At 39.2% G+C, this 22,127-nt stretch overlaps 1 protein-coding gene across 2 annotated transcripts in view; it reads right to left on the reverse strand.

Moving 5' to 3' along the window:
- Nucleotides 1-22,127, reverse strand: part of LSAMP (limbic system associated membrane protein) — a 636,464-nt gene that overhangs the window by 47,463 nt on the left and 566,874 nt on the right. For both annotated transcript variants that reach the window (XM_004036098.5, XM_004036099.5), the window contains exon 4: nucleotides 2,537-2,671. In XM_004036098.5, the coding sequence (XP_004036146.1) occupies nucleotides 2,537-2,671 (135 nt within the window). The remainder of the gene's footprint in view (nucleotides 1-2,536; nucleotides 2,672-22,127) is intronic.

Genomic DNA, 22,127 nt, shown 5'->3' on the forward strand with positions numbered 1-22,127 from the left:
TACACATTTACTGAGCAATTTTTATAAGATCAGGCACATGCTAGGTCCTGCTTGTTAGGACATACTGGATATGTGACTAAACTCATTATAGTTTTCTATATAATTTGTTATGAGGTATCTTTTTAGAATCTCAAATTTCTGTCCATATTCTGTGGTTCACTCATCACTAGCAAAAGCTTACATTTTCATAAAAGTCTTTTCTTGAAAATTATAAGTATTTTCTTCTGCTTTAAATTACACTTTGGGGACAGTAAAGAAGAAGCAATGTCAGACTAATTGCACTAATAATAATAGGACCCAGGCGGCTAGCTTTGATCTTGGGAACCATCTGCAATCCAGACCACTTTGATGTTTCACACAATGGAAGCATAAATATTTTCTATGTATACCATGATTGGACTTTCAGAAATCTAATTAAGATGAAGGTCAATTAAGAGAAAATGAAACCTTAACTCCAAAAGTTAGGGAAGAGATGGAAGATGATGGCATGGTTGTGTGTACATAAAAGAAGCTAACCTAATTATAAACTTACACAAATAGCCAGAGAAGTTGCCTTTCATGTGACAAAAAGCTCCTAAAGCATTCTATAACATTGCGATCATTAATGTGTCTTTGAAACACACCCAACACTAGAAAATAATGGTAATAACTGGCATTTCAAAACTCTATTACTAAAAAATTTGAAGATAGCTAGGGATAGAAGCACTTCAGAGCTCATGAAATGCAACCCCTTGCTTCTTGGAAATGAGTGCCATAAACTATAGCAGAGTCATTTGTTTCTATTAGATTCCTCTCAGTTTGATGTGAAAGAGATTTTGCTGCTTGTTTCAGAGGTCTGCAAGGCTGGAGAAGGTCACAGGTAATGGTGCATCCCAGCATAGGCTGCGTAAACTTTAGCAAGTTTCCTCAGCTCTCCAAGCCTCAGTTTCCATATTTCTAAAGTAAGACTAATGATGCTTATCTCACAGGTTTAAAATGGCTGTGGGGATTAAACAACAAATATAAATCTCTCTCTCTCTCTCTCTCTCTTTTTTATTTTGAGACAGAGTTTCACTCTTGTTGCCCATGCTGAAGTGCAGTGGTACGATCTCGGCTCACTGCAACCTCCACCTTCTGGGTTCAAGTGATTCTTCTGCCTCAGCCTCCTGAGTAACTGGGACTACAGGCACCCGCCACCACACCCAGCTAATTTTTGTATTATTAGTAGAGACAGGGTATCATCATGTTGGCCAGGCTTGTCTCAAACTCCTGACCTCAGGTGATCCGCCCGCCTCAGCCTCCCCAAGTGCTGGGATTACAGGGGTGAGCCACCATACCTGGTCAATATAAATCTCTTAACTCAATGCTGCACATAGTAGGTATGTGGAATTGCAAAGTCCTTATCTTCCTCCTGAGAGTGTGGGCTTTAGAATCAAATGGACCTGAGTCTGAATCCCTTTTCTTACATTTACTTTCTGTGTCACTTTGAATGAGCAGTTTTACCTCCTTGGGTTGTGGTTTTTCAAACTCTAAAATGATCTCAACTATATCTACCTTGCTGGGGTTGTTGAGTAGAAAAAAGAGAATTTATATAAAATCTCTGGCACATGGGAAGACATGAGATGACAGAAAGTACTCGTCATAGCCTAAAGGATACTTTCAAATATGGATTAAGATGTTTGTACATGTATGCCTGTGTGCCTATATGTGTGTATGTAGGATGTGTGTGCATTCAATGCATAGAAGGGAAGAACTGTCAAAGCTTCCCTTTGTCCCTGACACTAGCCACAGCTGTGTGATGTGGGAACTTGAATTTGAATGATGCAGAGTCAGTGCTAACTGAACAGGGTAAACGAATTCTCTTTATTCCTTTGCTGGGTGACACACATCATATAGATCCTCCCCCCCCCCCGCCCACCCTCTTTTGAACTACATCTAAGAATCCTTTCATCCGAGAAGTTCAAAGTATGCCCACTTACCTATGCATCTTAGTGAAATCTTCCTTTCTAATGCCCATACTTTGGGACAAATAGGTAACTGAAATTAACTTATCAGACATTCCTGTTAGCCATCAGGGACACATGGTATCTGACCAGAGTGGCTCTAATTTGTTCCCAAGGCCAATTATTTAAATAGCAGAGGATAAAATATAATCTTGAGGCATTCCCTCCTGACAAACAATGCATTAAGATGGAAATTCCAGTTAAACCAGATACAAATTGTTGTTTTTTCTAAAGTAGTATGACCTTGATTTCCACGAAGACCAGCATAGTGACCGCCAGCAATGTTAGTGCTGTCTGATCATGTTTTCTTAATTCTTTAGTCTGAGTAGAAAAGGGTACTGTTAAATGTATTATGGATTACATTTAGAGTTGATTTATCAAATTCAAAGGCCAAGTCCTGCCCTTGGATGTGTTCAATGTATAAATGTGCATTCCTGGCCAGAGGAGCATCTGCTTGAAATACAATGTTCTTTTGCTAATGGAATCTTTAGAGCTCACTGGAGGTAGAGGTGCACCCTGGGCACCTAGCACCTGCTGGCTCCTGCCGTACTCACAGTTCACAGTGACCTTGACTTGTTTGACATCCGCCGAGGAGACCTCGTTGGCAGCTTTGCACTCATATTTGCCTGACTGCTCCCTGGTGATGCCAAGGATCTCCAGATATTCTTCTTCTCCTTCAAATTCCCTTCCTGAAAAACAGAGGTTTTCATGATTCTTTTTTAAAGTCTGAAATAGCCAGTAGATCCTCTCATTATTCTTTTTAAAAGCAATAAATCCACATTTCTTTTCAATGATTTGAAAATGTACTTTGTCTGACATCAGATTCCACAGAAGCAGACCTCAAGACAAAAATCTTATGAAAGTGATTGAGTAGAAAATACTCTCAGGAAAAACCAGAAAGAAAATGGGAAAATGGAACTTGGAAGACAAAGAAGCCAAGCAAGGGTGCAATGCCAAGCTAAGTCCCACAGAGAGCAACTGTGGCTCAGTCTTTGAGGGAGGCCTGGGGACAGCTCATGTCCCACTTCAAAATTATTCTGATCATGAGGCTGGGAGCTGGGGTGTTCATAGGTGCATGCACTCACTAGTCGCTGGTTAAGGGTTTCGAACAAAGTGGGAGCTGGCGGGAGGTACATGCAAATCATAAAGTGCTCTGAGGGGATATAGCACCAACATCATCTATTACACCATGCTGCAAAGCACTCTTTTTTTTGTTGTTGCAAAGCACTCTTTACACCAACATTGTTATTAGACAAAGTGGCTTCCTTTTGAGAAACCACTACTCTTCTTCAGATTCTGTTAAATTCTGTTCACAAGGATTGTATGCTAAACTGTCTTGGCAGTTGTGATCTCTGTTCTATATCAAACTACATCATCCTAGAGGCTTTTAGGCCATGGGCCAGATCCATGAGAATGTGCTGCTGATGGTGTGTTTGTGATGGACTGTGTCATCTGGGGTTTGGGGTAGGGAGTTAAATATTATTGGCTTAAAAGTTGGGATTAGGTATAGGGAGGTCCTGTTTGGAAAGATCTACATAGTTGAGTGTGTGCATTTTAGAAAAGAAATCTCAACTTAAGAAACCTTGTTTAAATTCCCCTATGTGGAGTATAATTGATTAAACCATTTTCTTCCTGAAGAGATGGAGAGAGAAATAAGGAAGAAGTAGAGAGGGAGAAAAATGAAAAGAGGAAAGAGAAGGTGAAAGAGGAAAGAGAAGAGGAAATGAGATTGGGTAGCAGGAAGAGCCTAGCCAGAGCTTGGCCAGAAAGGCCCAAGGACTTCAACTCTAGCTAAACTGAACCCTCTCACCCCAAAATTTCAAAACTCCACTGTTACACGAGTTAGGATAGAGCAGCTGGGGAGGGTGTTAAAGAACACAGTCCTGCAACCACGATGCTCCTGGTCATTCTATACTAAATGGTACCAGTCATTAGTTCTGCTCAAATGCCATAAGCTGTTTTCCTTTTTTTGGAAATTCCTCGATGACCAAATCAACGTAACAGATAGTTAGCAAGGAGACAAATTTACTCTAAATATGTCAGCTAAACCTGTTAACTAGGCTTCCGACAGAACATGGGGCTTCTTTGCTAGCATTCTATAACACAACTCTCTGGATATTCCAAGTTTCAAGTCTTCTCTCAATTGTCAATATCACTAGTTTTGAGGAAACTGTACAATCTTGATTAAAAAAACAGGCAAGAGTAATATAACATTATTTGGTTCTGAAGTTCTGCACATTATCTTTATCTAGCACATGCTTCTACTGAGAATGTTTTAGAATTAGTCTATAGCATATAGTTAAATATTATTTTTAAGAGGTTAATTTTTTCCTGTCTACGTTTTTCTCTTCTCCTTTGCCAACATTTAAAGCAAGTACTTAGATCTGATTTTACATGTTATAGAAGTAGAATGTGGTAGAGAAGAAAACAGTAATCTCAGAAAGGGTAACTGGCCACTTTTCTGGATTAATTGGGCAGGATTTAGGATTGAAGGGGTAAAAAGATCTTTCCTGCATATTGTTTCTATGGACTAAGTGTCATGCCAACTATTTGATGCTAAGACTCTTCTAGCTGAACATAAATACCCTGAAGGCTAATGGCAACTTTGACATTAGTTTTTATTTAGCAGGCAGAAATAGGTGTAAGCTCATTGAAAACCTAGAATGCAGAGGTAGAATAGAAAGTAAGATAGCATTATTTATTTTGAGAATAATGGTAAATTTTAATGAGAAAGTAGTTAATAATAATTTCAGAATGTTTTAGTATTTCTTCCCATACTGCATATCCCCCACCCATAATCTTAATCTTGGTTGGGGACAGAGCTGTCAGTAGAAGAAGGAGAGAACAAGGATAATCTTAGAGATGGTTGGCAACACTGAATTCTTCCCAATTCCCATGAAATACCTAGAAATGGTGGATTATGGGTCCCTACTTCACTTTTTGAATTTATAAAACAAAAACAAAAACTAAACAGTTGCAGGAGAGAGAAAGATTATTTTTAGCTGTGCCAACTAAAGCCCTACCAATTCTGGAAGATGGCACCTATGAAAGGAAATAGTAAGATGAATGACAGAAAATAAAACAATATTTATTGTGTTTGGGGCCTGGGATTCTTACATACCAATATAAGTATTAATAATCTCATTTGTTCCTGATAAGCAGATAATAAAACATATCCTTATCAGATAAACTTTCAATCTCATGTCTCTAGAATTTCCCCTAAACTACCGGAGGATAAAAGGAGAGTTTTCCCTTAAGTGACCCACATGGGAGGCAGAGACATCATTTTTGCTTCTCCTGTGATAGCTCTCCTCCTCTCTGATGGCAGCCTCTGTCTCCAGCACACAATGTGCATAGCCATCTCAATAAAGTGGGAGCAGGCTCAAGGTGCAAACCAACTATCGGCAGGGGAAACTACACCGTATTCCATCATCCAACCAATCTCATCCAACAATTCTCCTGCTCCTTTCTTTCCTTTGCCCCGGTGTGTCCGTCCTCATGAGACCAAATTTTCTCCAGTTCTTTCAGTTCTGACTGGCTGCTCTCAACCCAAGGGTCCTGCCAATATTTCCTTTTATTCTCTCAACCTTAAGAAGACTCTCAAGCCAGAAACTGAATTTAAAACATTCAGAGACACCCCTGGGCCCTCCCTGTTGTCATGCTTCCTTTCCCTATTCCCTGGATCCTCCAGTTGAAACTCTTGCATTCCCTGGCCCTTCCTGATTAGTCTGTTCTAGTCACACCCAGGAGACTTTTCCCACAATGCATTATCTCTACTGCTTCACTTGAGAATTTCTTACCAATTCACAGAAATTTAACAGGAAATGGGAGCTTTTCTGTTGTTGGAAAGCCAAAGCTCCAGATTGTAAGTGTTGCAAGGACCATGCCTTACTCATAATATCCTCATGAACTAGCACAGAGTTTGGCTCAGGTTAGTCACTCAATAAATGTTTGTTGAGTTAGCTTGCTACAGACCTAATGCTGGTGCTTCTCCAAAATTCATATGTTGAAACTTAAGCCCCAAAGTGATGACGGCATTTGGAAGTGGGGTCTTTGGAGGTGATTAGGTCATGAAGATGGAGCCTTCATGAATGAGATTAGTGCCCTTATAAAAGAAACTCCAGGCTGGGTGTGGTGGCTTACGCCTGTAACCCTAGCACTTTGGGAGGCCGAGGTGGGCAGATCACTTGAGGTCAAGAGTTCAAAACCAGCCAGGCTAACATGGTGAAACCCCGTTTCTACTAAAAATACAAAAAAATCAGCAAGTGTGGTGGCATGTGCCTGTAATCCCAGCTATTTGGGAGGCTGAGGCAGCAGAATTGCTTCAACCTGGGAGGCGGAGGTTGCAGTGAACTGAGATCAAGCCACTGCACTCCAGCCTGGGTGAGAGAGCAAGACTCCATCTCAAAAAAAAAAAAAAAAAAAAAAAAAAGAAAAGAAAAGAAAACAGAAACTCCAGAGAGTTCCTTTGCCTCTTCTGCCACGTAAGGACACAGAGAAAAGACAGCTGTCTCTGAATCAGGAAGTGGGCCCTCATCAGACAGTAAATTTGCTGGCACCCTGATCTTGGACTTCCCAAGCTCCAAAACTGTGAGAAATACATTTCCATTGTTTATAAGCTACCCAGTCTATGGTATTTTTGTTATAGTAACCTGAATGGACTGAGATAAAGCTGAACTGAATTAAGAAATTCAAAGAGATACTAGAGTTATTGTCAGCACTTCATGTAGTTTAAGAGAATAGAGTTAAGTATTGAAAAGTGGCTAAGTATTTCTGTCAGAGAAGTTGGCATAAAACTCCACTGCCTTTTAATGACCCTAATAGAGTTCTCTTTTACTGGGGAAGAAAGGGTGTGCTGCATACTCTGTTGTTGAAGGACTGCACAGGGGCATCTCTGGCCATGTCCTGAGGAATTATCTGCCATGTGGAGTTATCGTTTTGGAAACCAACAGAGCTCCCTGTGGACACAGGCACGATACAATCTCAGCAAGTGCCGTTTCTTGTTTTAAGGCATGGAATACACCAGCTGAATCTTGAGTCACAAAATTCTAAAATGCACTCAGATTCTCCTGTTCCTTTCTTTCCTTTTGCCCCCATGAGCCTGTCCCCAAGAGGGCAACTTTTCTCCACTTCCTTCAGTTCTCTCTGACCAGCTGCTCTCAACCCCAGGGTCCTACCAATAATGTCTTTTATTCTCTCAACCTTAAAAAGACTCTCAGGCCAGAAATGGACACAAAACCTATTGTTTAAGTTCTCTGGTAGACGAGTTCTATGGCCACAATTTGGGTCTTTCTCTTGTCCCTATCTATTATTTTTTGCCCTTACAGAAATGTTTACTTGAAATGCAAATTTCAGTATTTTGGTATTTTAAACATCTCAACCAATTTCCACAAGCCTGCTCACATCGCTGAGTGTTATGTTTATTCTGGGATCTAGTGTTTAGTTTAAATCTCCCTTTGCTTAATGTGTTTTTGTGTCTCCTGGCAATATTCAGCTACCAGGCTAAATAACTTCTCATCCTCCTCAGTGTATGCACCTTTTAAACTCTTGCACATAATTAGCATATCCCTTCTTAGTCACTGTTTACTTAAGTCGTACATATTAGTTCTTTTAATATTTCTTCATAAGTCAGAAAGAAGGGCCTAGAGCTAATGGCAAGAGAAAAGTGTTCTCTCCTGTGTTCCCCAATGTGGAGGCAAATCAGCCAGGAATAACTCCAATTAAAGCATGCCAGGTGCTGCCTTCTGAGTACAGTGCCTTCGGAGTTCCATGCTTTAGTGAGCCCTGTAGTTGCTATGCAAAATGTTGACTGATTTAGATTTATAAGGTCAACCAGGCATTTGTAAAAAGGAGCCATTTGAAATTAAATATATTTCCATGGTGCTGCTTTCTCTCATTCCCTTTCTTTCTCTCCTCCCTCTCCCTCCTTCCATCCTCCCATCTCTCTCTCTCTCTCTCTCTCTCTCACACACACACACACACACACACATACACACACACACCCCACAAAATCTAGTTATTTACATATAAGATTTTACTGTTAAATGTGTGTGAGCAGCACGCACATTTCCTCACCCTCAAATATTTGCTCACTAAGCAGAACAGGACTAGCCTCAAAAACTTCCCAGGACATGACAACCAGCCCCATATTTGGAATTACAAATTTTTTTAAAGACTATTGCTCTAATAATCATTATAGTACCTGTCTTTCCTTTTATTTGAGATACAAAAAATACAATTTAGGAAACTTGCTAAATTGGAGCACTTTGTGACTTTAAAAATATAGAATTCCAAGGAAAGTATGTTAGGAAATGAATGGATCATTTTTTTCACTGTTCTGAGAAGACTTTTATAAGTATAGCATCTCGGTAGATCAATCTTTCACAGATAGGAAGATGTGCTTGAAATGGGGTTGCTATTCCTTTTACTCACCTACGTTTGAATATTTACATGCAAGTGGCTGTAAACACACTAGCTATAAACACAAACATACATACAGTTTAATGAAAAGCAAAGAACTAGAATTTATCTTGCAAGGTGTATATGTGTGTATATTTGTGTTTGTGTGGGTCTGTGATTGGAAATGTGAGTGAAGTAGGCAAGTAAGAAAAGCAAGCTATGAACTTCTACCTACGAAAATTAAAGGAAAAAAGATCACGAATCAGTGATGCCATTTGAAGTTTCCTGTGAGAACTTCAAATGCGGTACCATGTTTCTGTTCTTACAGTATGTTTCATGTTTTGCTTTTGTTTTCCCCTAAGGACATGCTCTCACCTATTCCTGTTTTTGCTTTCTTCCCTGCTTTCCTGCACATCACGTTCTACACAAAAATGCTAAGGAAAGGAAGAGAGAAAGAAACACAAGAAATCTAGAAAAGATGCCTGCAGTAGGGTTCTGTTTGTATTTCCAGGCATGTGTCTCTCCAGATTATTTGAAGTTTTTGCTTCTCCGCTTCACATTCCACCTGAGAGACCCCTTAGTGTTTGACAATGTTGCTGTCCAAAGGCTGAAACCACTTCTCATCCTCACTTTTCACCACTGGAAGGGAGGGGTGAAGAGTGGTAAAATGATCCCTGATTGAAAGAAGGCAGGGAAGGGGTAGATGCAGTCGTCAAAAGCAACAACCACAGGAGGATAAGGAGACACAGGGAAGAACAAGGTATTGAAGGGGATGAAGAAAACAAAAACAAAAACAAAAACGGAGAGATGTGATATAATGAGAACAATTTTAGGGAAGAGTTGGAGGAATGGAAATGAAAGGAGAGAGAGTTTTCTGAAGAAAGAGGCATATGACTGTTTAGACATTTGAGCTGCATGCAAGGGAAGGGGTGGGTTACTCTGCTATAGAAATGTTTCCTATTTGAATAATAAGACACAACAGGGGGTGGATTATGCAAATTGGCCCCATGCCTTCTGCAACCCCAAAGGATGTAGTTAGTACCCAGAAACCAGTGACAAGAACAATGCCAGGGAAGATTCACAACTGGCTTTGGCTCTATGAATGAGCATGGGCCAAATGAAAAAGAACATCCTGGGATTATTCTTCCTGGCATCCAGAGAGATCCAATTCATTATGATTTGCATTTTTGCTTTCACATATAAAAAATAAGCTAGCTGAAATAGTTTGAGCTGAGCTTCCAGCCTGAGGCTGCCATGCATGCATCCTTTTTTCAGTCCTGGGCCATGACATTCTTTTATTGTATTTATACTAAACCATTACCCCCTACTTGGTGTCAGTTTTTAGAAACTGCCCTGCCCTTCTAAATGTGATGCTTGAAGTCAGAATCCCCTATATTTAGTTCTCTGAAGGGGATTGTACTGAGAATAGCTATGGTTACATTGTAAGGCTTTACCACTGTAAAAACCACATTTGGTTTTGATCATCACTGTATCCCTTCCCTAGTGTGTAGCACAATGTCGGAACCTATTAAAAGTTTAAGAAATATTGTAGAGTGAGTGTTGTATGAGATACTTCTTAATAAACACTTGCTAGGCACTGTGCTAAGTGACTCAGATATATTATCTTATTTAATTCACGATAGTTTTAAGATTGCTTACAGATGTGTAACACATAGGAACACAGGTTTAGAGTGGTCAAGAAACTTGCCCAAGCTTATAATGTTAGTAAGGAAGACATGAGCTTTGACCCAGGTCTGTGGACGTTTGGGACTCATGTTCCGAACTAAGCATGCCTACTTTTATCATTAGAATGCTGAAAGATGCTACAGTTGGCTGGATTGTTAGCTCTCAGAATCTGCTTTATTTCTTTCTTTCAAGTATAGAATGGGAGATTGAGAATAAGACATTTGAGAAATTTCCAAAGCAATGCAGCTCAATTACTGATAAAGAAGGTAAAAAGACAGCCTTCATCTTTTACGAGGTTTGTCCACTTCACTTAACTTCCTTATTGAAAAGATCAAATGAACCAATAAATGAGGGGAAAAAAGTTGATCTTTAAAAATTTAGCCTCTTAACCATTTATTTTTAGGAGTCCCTCCATTAGCAATAAAAACCTATTGGTACACAAAAATGCCAGCAACCAGCAAAGGAGCTACAGAGACAGTGTAGAGTAGACTTAGTACTAAAGAAGATTTCTGGGAGAAATAAGTTTTCAGGAACTTAAGAAATGCAAGTGGAGAAAAAATTAGGGCTGGCAAATTGCAAAAGGGTGTGGCAATCTAGAAGTCTCCGAGCAGGAAAAATGAGGATGGTGATGTGTGAGGACATGCACTGGGATGTGACGGGTGGTTTGAGGACTCTGGATTCGCTATGTGAGGTACCACTACATCTCCTTTAAGCCTGCCAGCACCCACAGGGTACTGAGTACAATGGCATTATTTTGTAATTTGTTTTCTTCCTTTTTTCCTCCCCTCCTCCCCTCCCTCCCTCCCTCCCTCTCTCCCTCTTTCCTCCCCTCCCTCCTTCCTTCTTTCCTTCCTTCCTTCCTTCCTTCCTTCCTTCCTTCCTTCCTTCCTTCCTTCCTTCCTTCCTTTCCTTCCTCCCTACACACCATATAGGAAACATGATGTGTAAGCATAAAATCGTATGAAAATTCTATTTGTTTAAAGTCCTTTATACACCAACACTATTTACTCTCCGTGCCTGTTTCTTGACACTGAGTACTAACATGTATTTTGATGAGCCTTCCTGTGAATTACTGTGAAAGTGGAGATGGGCTCTTCAAAGATTTCAAAAAATTGTGATCAACCTTGTTTAACTGACAGTGGCTGCCTGGGGAATGATGTTGAGAAGGATTCTGAGGCGGTGCCTGGGCTCAATGAGAGAGAGTGGCACTGTCCCCCTGGAGGGTAGGAGAAGGAATGTGGACCCTGTACACAGACCCTCACCTGCCCTGAATTTCCTGTAGTCCACTTGGTTTTCTCAGGTATGAAGAAATGTATTCTAAATGCAGTGTGTAGGTTGGAAGCTAATGACTTCCTAAGTGTGAATGCAGGTGGAATCACTTGGCGAATTAGGAGGGGGTACTTATTTTGGAGTGAAGATAATGAGTTCCATTCTAATATGGTTGGTATTAGGTTTTCCTGGGACATACTGTGGAGTATATTCTATAGGTACTTGGAAATATGGGGTTGGTAAGAGATTTGAGCTAACTGTGGATTTAAATTTGTAATCTACACATGAGTTGTAATTCAAATCACTGGAGCAGGGGCGGCAGAACATTTGTAGGATGTAGTTCCTAAAGCCAGCACCCATTCTCCTACTTCATTTTTATGACCTCGGGTGCGGGGAAGAAGAGCAAAACTGAAAACAAAGGATTAAAAAAGCCCCATATACTTAAAAGAGTCCTTTGGGAATAAAATAGAGGTAAAGATTCCTGCAGATGTTAATTATTTTTTAGACTTTTTCTTAAAACCTGGGGGCAGGGGGTTGTTTGGCAGGGACAAAGATTAGAATTGCCGGACAGAGTCAGTAACAAACAAGATCACTCACCATTGTCATCAGAACTGTGGGGGTATTACCAGACCTGTTATTAGCAACTCTGCCATGGCTCAGGATTAAATATCAAGAGAGATGAGAGCAGCAGTTGCTGTTTTTAAGAGTCACATAAATCAATTGGCATTTAGTAAGTGAATGTGTTAAACTCAGCAGGGTGATTGCACTATGGAAGGATTGCTAGGCAGAGTTTTGAAGCTGCCACAGAAGCCTTTGAAATGTAATTAAAACAAAGCAGACAATAACCCCATCTAGCCCTTCACCCTTTCTTAACAGACCCTGATGTTGCAATGACCTCATATAGGTTCACCCTAAAATCCCAGATCTACTTCTTCAGGTAGGCCCAGTGCTGAATGAGCTATTTGATCCAATTTGGAGAACTGTTCTTGCTTAAAGTCAATACATAAGTAATGAAGAGAAAAGAACGGTAAGGAGTGGGAGCGGGGCAGAAGAGGAAAAGGTTTAAGTATGAATTAAAGTGATGTTCTTGGAATGTTTCCATTTAACATAAGGTGGGCAGCTCAGGGGTCAAAACAAATTATTAGTAAAGGGTCCAGCCATTGGCTTCTTCATTTTGACCAAAAGGTACAAACTAAAAATTACTCCATCAGCATTCATTCTAGGTTGCAGGCCTCTGCTTACCAGCACCCCTTAATCTGGGCTCAGGATTTTTAGCCTTTCTGTAAAGCAGATGGATCACAGTGGGAGTGGGTGTCCCAGCTGCAGTGTCAGGAGCGCAGGTAGAGGTGGCGTGGGAGAGAAAAGAAGAGAGCGCTTGCCTGTTCTTGAAAGCAGTCCCTCTCCCAGGCTGGGCCCACGCGCTCCTAGAAGGCTATGAGGCCAGTGGGCCAAAGCTTAGTAGGAAAACAGCAGCGATTTGTCTCCACTGCTATTTATGTTTCAAGTGCTTGACAGGCTGTCAGTGCAAGTGAGGGTCGCTGAATTTACTGCCTTTGAGATTACTGCTACAGTCTCGAACTTGACAAGTCACTTCATTTAAAAAGCGCTGCATGAGGGTGTTTCCTGCACTCCTTTTTAAATAAAAACAAAGGGAGAAGAAAAGGCCACCTCAGAGGTTTAAATGGTTGAAATAAAGAAAGTCCACAAGACTGTCTTACCCTGAGGGGTGGACCTCAGAGGGAGAGTGCTACTTTCACACATTCACCTCTAATTAAAATGGCAAGTGAGGGAGAAGGATGACCCCAAGGTTTTTGGTTTGATTGATCTGTGTACTGGATGATATTTTTATGGGTGGTGGTGGAGGGGTGGGAGGGTAATAATTGAGTTTTTTTATCTATTGAATTGGAATGCTTAAAGGACATTCAAATGGAGATTCCTTCTAAACAATGGGATACAAATAAAGGATAAAAATGATAAAAATACTTATTCATATACAACACATTTGCATATACATATATATATATATATATATATATATATATATATATATAAATGTTTACATAATGTTAACAATCTTACTTGTGGGTTATGGGATCAGGAGGCCCAGAAGTGTGCGGTTAGGGAACTTCTCTTCATTTGATGCCTTCCTATCCTGCTTGAATTTCTGACATAGATTATATATATATATTACCTTTATAATGCAATATTTTCAAAGAAAACTGAATTTAATCATTGCAGTGTCAGTGAAAGACATACCTATTCTTCTGGCTGTATCCTAAGGGCAGGTTTCTCAGAATGAAAAAGAAAATCTCTACGATTTTTCTATTTCTGGCATAAGGGAAAAAGAATGATTAGGAAAATTAGACACCAATTCCAAATGACAGGAGGCATAGTAATAAGCAAGTTGATATTATATAAAATCAGAACAATTTTCTAATTAGATGGACAAAAAGTTTTCATGACTATCCATGGGCATTGTGTGTTGTAACCTACCTCCTGTACTGTTCAACTATGGCTATTAAAGAATTGTAACCACAGGTCCAGTCCACTTGGCCCCCAAAGCAGTGAGACTTGAGCCTGGCCAATTGTTAGAAGCACTTTGCCCATGATTGAGAGGTGTCTGGACTTAAGAGTGCTGACTCTGAAGGTGACAGGTAGCTGTATGTGCACTCAAATGAATTTTCCTCACTATTCTCCACTCCATGGCACCAGTTTGCCTGATTGCTCTTTGATCCTTGTTACTGGCAGTCAGATTGCACTCCAGTTCCCAGCTGGGACTAAAGTTGAGCTAAATTATAAACTTGACCCATCATTTAGTCGTCACCATCACTTTTCCTACAGGGCTGGACCCTTCTTGCTGTATTTTATAGCTGACTAATAGCCTACTCACATTGGTGCAGCATCATTCCCTAGAAATCTCTGTGCTTTGGTATTATCCCTTTGGATCTGCGTATTCTGAGAACAAGCCCAACCTGAGTTTCCCTAATGATATGAACTATAAATCTTACAAGAAAGGGGAAAAGTTCTGAGGTGGAGGTAGAAAGAACTCATCCTTTGTTCTAGCTCGAGCCTTCTAAACTCCTTCAGCCCAGGAAACACTCAGCTTATCTTCCTTTCTCATGGGGAACTTCCAAGTTCCCTAGTGTCCTAGCACCACCCCCTAACCCTCCCAGCCTAAACAGTGTGAACCGCAAAATGATTTTCATGAAAGTGTATGATTAATAGAGTGTAAATGGAGAATTTTCATGGATAGAGAGAGCTAACTAATACCTGCCATACAAACGGTCAGGCTGTGCAGTATTTTTCTAATATAAATAGCACAGAACTTAGGATCTCAAACAAGCACTTAAATGTACTCAATCATTTGTTTATATGAGAGAAATACATTATTATGCAATGTCTTAGCCCTGTGCTGAAGCTATTTCATCTTATTCTTGGTAGTTGACCAGAAGATTGACCCCCTCGCCTCCTGTACCTATCACATAAGATCTCATTGCAACCACTCAGAATAACTGTCCAGAGATCATTTGCTAATGGATGTCAATGTACAACCTATCAAATGCTTGTTTAAGACACTTAATAATTGCAAGGCATATCTATTTGGTATGCTACTATCAGTTTATTCAAGTCTTTGGATTCTATCCAAGAATTACATATTTAGAAAGCAGACCATTTTGACCACAATTATTTCAGTACTTCCTAGAAATGGCTTCACTGAAGTGAGACCATGGACGTTTCTCTAAAGACTATTTAAAAATTACCCCTTTGAACACATTTTCTATGCATTTTATAAATTTCAGTCAAGCATATTGTCTAACATATTACTCAATACCTTTATAAAAGGATTTTTTAGTTTCCAGAAAATAAGTCTCTGTAGATGTATTTTTCAACTCTTGCCACTATTTTGAAATAAAAAAGAAGCTATGTGAATCTATTTGTTTTCCCTTTTGCTTTCACTTTAAAAAATTACACAGATATAGTATCCAGGTGTGGTGATCAGCTTATCTCAAATTCTGATCAGCATCTGTACAGGTGTTTCTCAAACTGTAATCCATGGACCACCTATATAATAATCACACTGGAAACTGCTAATACATGCAGATCACTGGGCTCTTTCACAGACTTACTGAATCAGAATTTCCTGGGATGAGGCTCAGGAATCCATTAGTTTATAAAACCTACCAGGTGATACTCCAGAACACCTACATTTGGTAAGCATCCTTCTGATCTTACTAGTTTGGCATTCAGAAACACATACCTTTTCTTTTCTTAAGGGAGTTAGGTTAACCCCAGACACAGAAGCCATCTTGACCCGGGATCAGGGATCAATCCAGTATTTAGGTCAGGAAAGACTGAAGGAGACAAGTTAAATTATGAGGAGAATCAACATTCTGCCTTGAGCTCAATTCCCATTTCTGAACTAACAATTCGGTCTCCATTTGTTGGGTAGCACTTCGTGTCACATGGATTTTTTACATCTTCTAGTTTATCTGTATAGGCTTCTTCTTTTCTCACTCTGTGTCTCTTGTTAACCAATGAAGGAAGTGAAGTTTAGAAAAGTTAAGGAACTTTCCCAACATTACACAGATAGTAAATGGCAGAGCTAAGATGCCTGTGTGACTCTGGTGTTTTAATCAATCATATCATATTTGTAAAGTCTCAGCTCTGTTCCTGAGACTGATCCTCATTTGCCTACCAGTTCTAGACACTAGATTCATGACAAAAGCCAATGCTGACTGCTTTCTGGCCTACCTGGAACTCCAAAAAAGCCTGGATCTCAACTCCCAATTGTGGGTTACCCTTTTCTTTCCTCTCCATCCTACAGTTCTCAGTGTTGCCTGGTATAATCACTAGATTTCCTTACTGTAAAAATCACTGAGAATAGGTCATTTACACCCAAAGTTGAATAAGAAAATGTACGTTACCTTTCTTGGTTTCATTATGCATGGATTTTGTTACAAAAGCACCTTTGATGGGTGGATAAGCTGTTGGTGAACTTGGAGAATGACAGATGGAGGGCTACTGACCTTCTCAAGTGTTGGAAGATCATTAAGAGTAAGTTAATCTGTAAATAGGTGAGAAATTTAAAGTTTCTTTGCATCATGCTGTGAAGAATTCTGAGCTCTCTTACCCCACACTCAAGTCTTGGTTTGCAAAGTTACATTCAAATGACATGTGGCCAACCTGAGGTGCAGTAAAGGGAAGCTGATGTAAAGTGAGCAGAATTGACAGGTTGCCAAGCAGGATAAATTGCCTCAAAGATATCAAACTTTAAAGCTTAATTATTTTCCCATTAAGACTCCTTTTGCAATGCAAATATTAATGCAAGTGGTTCTACCTTTTATCAGCTAACGTCTTAATTCTCAATTAACACCTAAGGGATTTCGCAGCCTGCAGGCAAGCAGAATGGGTACTTGTGGGAATAGGTTCTGTGGAACTGGAAAAAGACTGGAATGAAAGAAGAGGATGCTGCTAGGGGAAGAGGGGGTCATAAATTCATTTTACACAATGCTGGCTTAGTGTATCTAACTGTTTGGGGTAGCTAGGAATTGAGTAGCAAACACTGAGACAGAAAATCATTCTCACTAACATATAAGTCTTGGTGGTCTTTTAAACTTGTTGAAATCCAAATATTGATAAGCACATTAATGCTCAGTTTTTCAGAAGATAATTGAGTAAGTTATGAGCAGGAGGCCTTGGAATATTTTCAATAAATTCCTAGGCTTTCAAATCTCTTCAGCCTTCCCAACCTTCTATACTAATCTAAAATACTGTCGGTTTCTGGAAGGGTAAACCTTATTGTATCAGTAGCTCAACATATCATATACCGATGCAATTTTAATTTTCTAGTGGGAAAAACTTCACAATTTCAAGATGAAAAAAGTTAAGCCCCACAAATCCTCCCCTTTTGACAGATGGCTTTACCCGAAGGCAAACTTAGCAGTGGCTCTCAGGGAACATTATCTGACCCGCTGTGCTGAGGGGCAGAGGAGACACAGGAAAAGATGTGAAAGCAGAAAAACATGAGGGAGAAGCCCTGAGCAAACAAGAAAGTAATAGGGTGGGACACAGGAAGATCACAGAAGAAATCAAGCCAGCCAAACCATGGGGAAGAAGAAGAGCAGGAAGAAAATGCCACCAGAATTGCAAGAGCCTAAAGTAATCTCACAGATGCCTCCAGAAAAGAAATCAGTTTTGTTGGTGGTCAGGGCAAACAGAGAGATTTGTTTTGGTTGGTTGAGTCTAAAGTCTATTTGCTAAGAGACTTCGTTTTGATATGACATATAATAATCAGTCTAAGAAGTGCTCTCCTGGCACTCTACATATCTGAGAGTAAGTAAATAGATGAGCATGTGATTGCAAAGGCAGCTGAGTGAGGAAAACTTACAGTTCACAAAACGGGAGTTTTCATTCCTGACAATACAGTGATAAGCTTTTGTCCTCTTTAAAGGACTGGAGGTCCAAAATATGTTTGTTTACTTGTTTCTAACCAATATCCCTAGTCCTAATATAGTTACAGTTGGTCTAAGGGCTTTAGATTTAGGCTTGGGCAGATTATCAAGGCATCTTCTGCACATCAGGGATAATGGAAAATTTAGCTCCTACATTCAACTCATAGCTAGTGTCCTGTCTACCTGGAGAACTGTTGAATGCTATCACAGAAAGAGCTGTGGGCCATTGGCATGGGAAATGGGGTGCTGGCTACGTATTAAACTTCATGTGCTGTGATGGGACTAGTTAGCCATTGGTGAGAAGATGGCAAGGTTGGATCCACACTAATCAGAAGACACAATTCCAAAACAGTCATGTGCCTGACCTCCCACTCCCCGAATCCAAGCACTAGCCATTGAGAAATCTATCCCTCTCTCCATGAAGTTGTCAAAACAGGAATATTATAAAGCAACTTAAGGATGAGAAGTATTTGGAAGAAAACAGAGGTATGTGTGTGTATGTGGGATGGGTGGAACATATTTAGAGCCAGTTAGAGAATGGTACCTGACTGAACTTGGATTTTCAGGAACATGGAATTTTCCCCTAAACGAGCATAAATATATTTTTCACTAAAGAGTTGAAGATATGAAACTTAATTAACTCATTTTAAATACACATATTTAAAATGAGGTTGACACATATTTAAAATGAGGTTGAAGGAAAGCTCTAATGTAATTTAATCAAAACCATAAAGATTTAATCTTCTTTTTCTAGAAAAGATACTAACTTTTCCAAAATACAATCCAGGACAGATTCTCAAAATTGTTCAAGTGGTAGGTCCAAATACAAGAAGAAAATATTTGATTGTGCTTTTTTACATTAGATTGTTAGATTTTAATTGAGAAAAATGGTGCAGACAGTAAAAAAACTAAGAATATTTTATGGTAAAAACTTCAATACACACAATTCTACTCAATAATATTTGTCTTTTATAAATCAGGAAAAAAAAACCCATATTTTATTTTAGTGACAAAGCTGTTAAGCTCAGTTTCTAGAATATGAGTGTTTTCTAGCACACAGTTTGAAAACCATTTAACTCATTTCCAGAAAGAGAAATCCATGCAACTATGCTCCATGGTTACACTAAAATAAAAAATTCAGAAGTATAGTAAAGAATATGACTGCTGCATAGACCAACTGACAATTGTTCAAACTTTGATAGCCATAAACAAAAAGCCAGATTAGGTCAGGAGATCATTTGACATCTCTTGGGTCCCTTCATAACCTCTATCTTGGAGGGGGAGAGAGAGAGAGAGAGAGAGAGAGAGAGAGAGAGACTGACTGAGAGAGAGACTGCCTACAAATACAAAAAGAATGGCTCTCCCTTTGAAATCTCTACTTGATGAGTACCAGCAATTTGGAGTAAAAAACATAATACATAATTTAACTTGACAACTGTTATATGTCCAGCACTAGGCTGGGGAGATAAAACAAGGCACAGTTAGACAATACTAAAAAGTAAAGAAGATGCCACTATCTGGGAAACTATCATTATATTGATAACAATTAATTAGTAATAAATTAAATTTGCTCTTACCATTAATATTCATTACTTGCAGATGTTCTAGTACTTTACTTTTGAATATGATGAACAGTGCCCAGACACAGTAGGTACTCACTAAATATTAATTTCTTTTAAATCTCTCATTCTCTTTCTGTTACAATCATTTTCAAGAGTCTTTACCTCTTAGACTTTGAGAAACATTTTCTGTCTGGTGAATCACTTGTAAAATGTTAGATTGTAGATTAAATGCATACGTCTTTTCTGAACAAAAATCCTGTGGTGCTAGGCACAGACATTTATAAGGATATGAATATCCTTATATATATGTGTATATATAAAATTATTTCCTGAGATTGTTGTTTATTTTTTCCCAAATTTGGGAACCAGGAGCATTATAGAGCAGGGCTTGGCAAGCTGTGTCCCATGAGCCAAATTTGATCTGAGTGATTTTGTATAGCTCATAGCTAAGAGTGAATTTTGCATTTTTAAAGTTAAAAAATTAAAATAATATTTTTTGACACATAAAAATTGTATAAAATTTAAATTTCAGTATTTACAAATAAAGTTTTACTTGGACACAGCCATACCTATGTATTCATATATTGTCTATGGCTGCTTTCGGTTACAATGACAGAATTTAATTGCAACAGAGACCCTATGGCCCACAAAGCTTAACATATTTACTACCTTGTTTTTCATGGAAAAGTTTGTTAACCCATGGTGTAGAGGAACAAGCTCTAACATGCAAGTCTGAAGAAGTGTATTTTTGATTGGGCTGTTGTGCTTCCCATTTTTTTAAGTTGGGGAGTATAGTAGATGAGATTTTTTTAAGTTGGGGAGTATAGTAGATGAGAACAAAAGTATACTTCAGAAGTAACATTCTATGACCTAGGCTCCAATAAATTATTTTCAAATAATTACAATATCCGTACCTGTCAGTACATTTACATTTTTAGCTCTTCCTAAATATTTTTCTAAGGCTGTGGCTCCCAAAGTAAGAAAAATCACCTAGGGAACTCCTTGAAAAGGAAGATTCTCAGGCTCACCTCCAAAAGTTCTAAGCCATTACGTCTAGGGCAAGCCCCAGGAATCTGCATTTTAACACTCTGGTGGTGATTTTGATGTACACACTCACTGCAAAAGCTTCACCAAGGTGGCCCAACTCACTGGTTCCTTTGCTCCGGCCTCAACAAACTAGCCATGCTGTAAAGAAAGCTGTAAACACTCCAGCTGCTGGTATGAACTGAACTATTTCAGCATGTATCCTGAGACTTTCTAGGGAAGAGATTGCTGCATTTGCTGTGGAGTTGTTCCCAGGAGAGATGCAGTAAAAGTTTAGAATCAGACTAACAGCCTTATACTTGTTTCTTTCTAAAAAACCTAAAAAGGCCCCAGGCATTTCTTTTGCTTGCTGGAGAGATGGTGATCACAAACCTGTAAGGTGCACAGTGTTTTCGCTTCCCACAGAAGAGAAAACTCATTACATGAAATCACAGGCAAACTCCCAACAAGAAGATGGGAAAGAAATACATAGGAATCAGCCATGGAGCTTTCAAATTACGGAACTAGAAATTATATTTGCAATAGTTGAAAAGATTTTCCTCTGAGAATAGTATTATTCCAAATTCACAGTAAACCTCTTTCTCATTTTATGCTGCCTGGGAGTTCTTAAAATTGATAGACCATAGAGAAAATGGCATTGCATTCTCATAGGGATTGGCAACCTAGAATGGCCATGCAGTTTAAACCCTGAAACACAGAGATACTCATTTTTCTCCCTTCTTTTAAATTGTGCTCTTTACCCAGGGTCAAGACTCAAGACTAAGTTTATTCAGCAGAGACAGAAAAAAAAAATGGCTACAGGGAATCAGAAGACAATCATCCTTAGACAGGTGTATTCCTGGGAAATCAACCTTACCATTGAAGGTTTCAGAGGCCCTTGAAGGCCTCAGGAAAGGCAGAGTCAGAGGAAAAAAATATTAGCAGTGCAGTGCTGAAATGAAAGATACAAAGATATGATACCCCTGTTTAAATTGTTTCAGTGTACAAAGAACAAAGGTACCTAAAGAAAACCAACGTGTAGTGTGTGTGTGTGTGTGTGTGTGTGTGTGTGTGTGTGTGTGTGTGTGAAAGAGACAGACAGACAGAGAGACAGAGAGAGAGAGGCAGAGAGATAGATGGCTTCAACCTCCTACTCCTTGACATTTTTTTCTAACCTGAGGGTTCCCTATTGCTAGACTTTCCTTGGTTACTTTTGAAGCTTTGTAAGACTCTAGGAAGAATTAAACCTCCATGCGAATGAGCAAAGCAGGAATACCATCTGAGTTATACAAGCTAGAAAAAGTATAGCACACACCAGCAATCCTTTTGCCTCAGGATATAAAGTGATCACCAACTGGACTCAAAAATATTCCTACACTCTGTAGCAGAGGGCCTTGTGGGAAAGAAGAAAGAGTTGCAAACAGCTTAGAACAAGTGTACAATTCAGCTGGTATAGTTAAGAGGGTGCTGATTCTCAGAGAATTAAAATGTTCATGTCTAGTTGTCATTTACATCTCAGCATTTCCCTTTTTATCTCCTTTTTCTCTCTTCTTAGATTTCTGTTGATTTATAGGCCCAATTATTTTTGATGCTCTGAAAATGTGTGAATTAGTATTAAAGATAAAGATAAAAGGACCCACAAGAATGGGTGAAGAAGTGATAAAATGCATAACTCTTGGGTGGGCATGTGTGTGTATGCTAATGGGAAAGGTTATGAATCAAGAGCATTTCTACTGTTAAATATATTTTCTTGC

The sequence above is a fragment of the Gorilla gorilla genome, chromosome 2, assembly GCF_029281585.2.
Source record: "Gorilla gorilla gorilla isolate KB3781 chromosome 2, NHGRI_mGorGor1-v2.1_pri, whole genome shotgun sequence".
Classification (NCBI taxonomy): domain Eukaryota; kingdom Metazoa; phylum Chordata; class Mammalia; order Primates; family Hominidae; genus Gorilla; species Gorilla gorilla.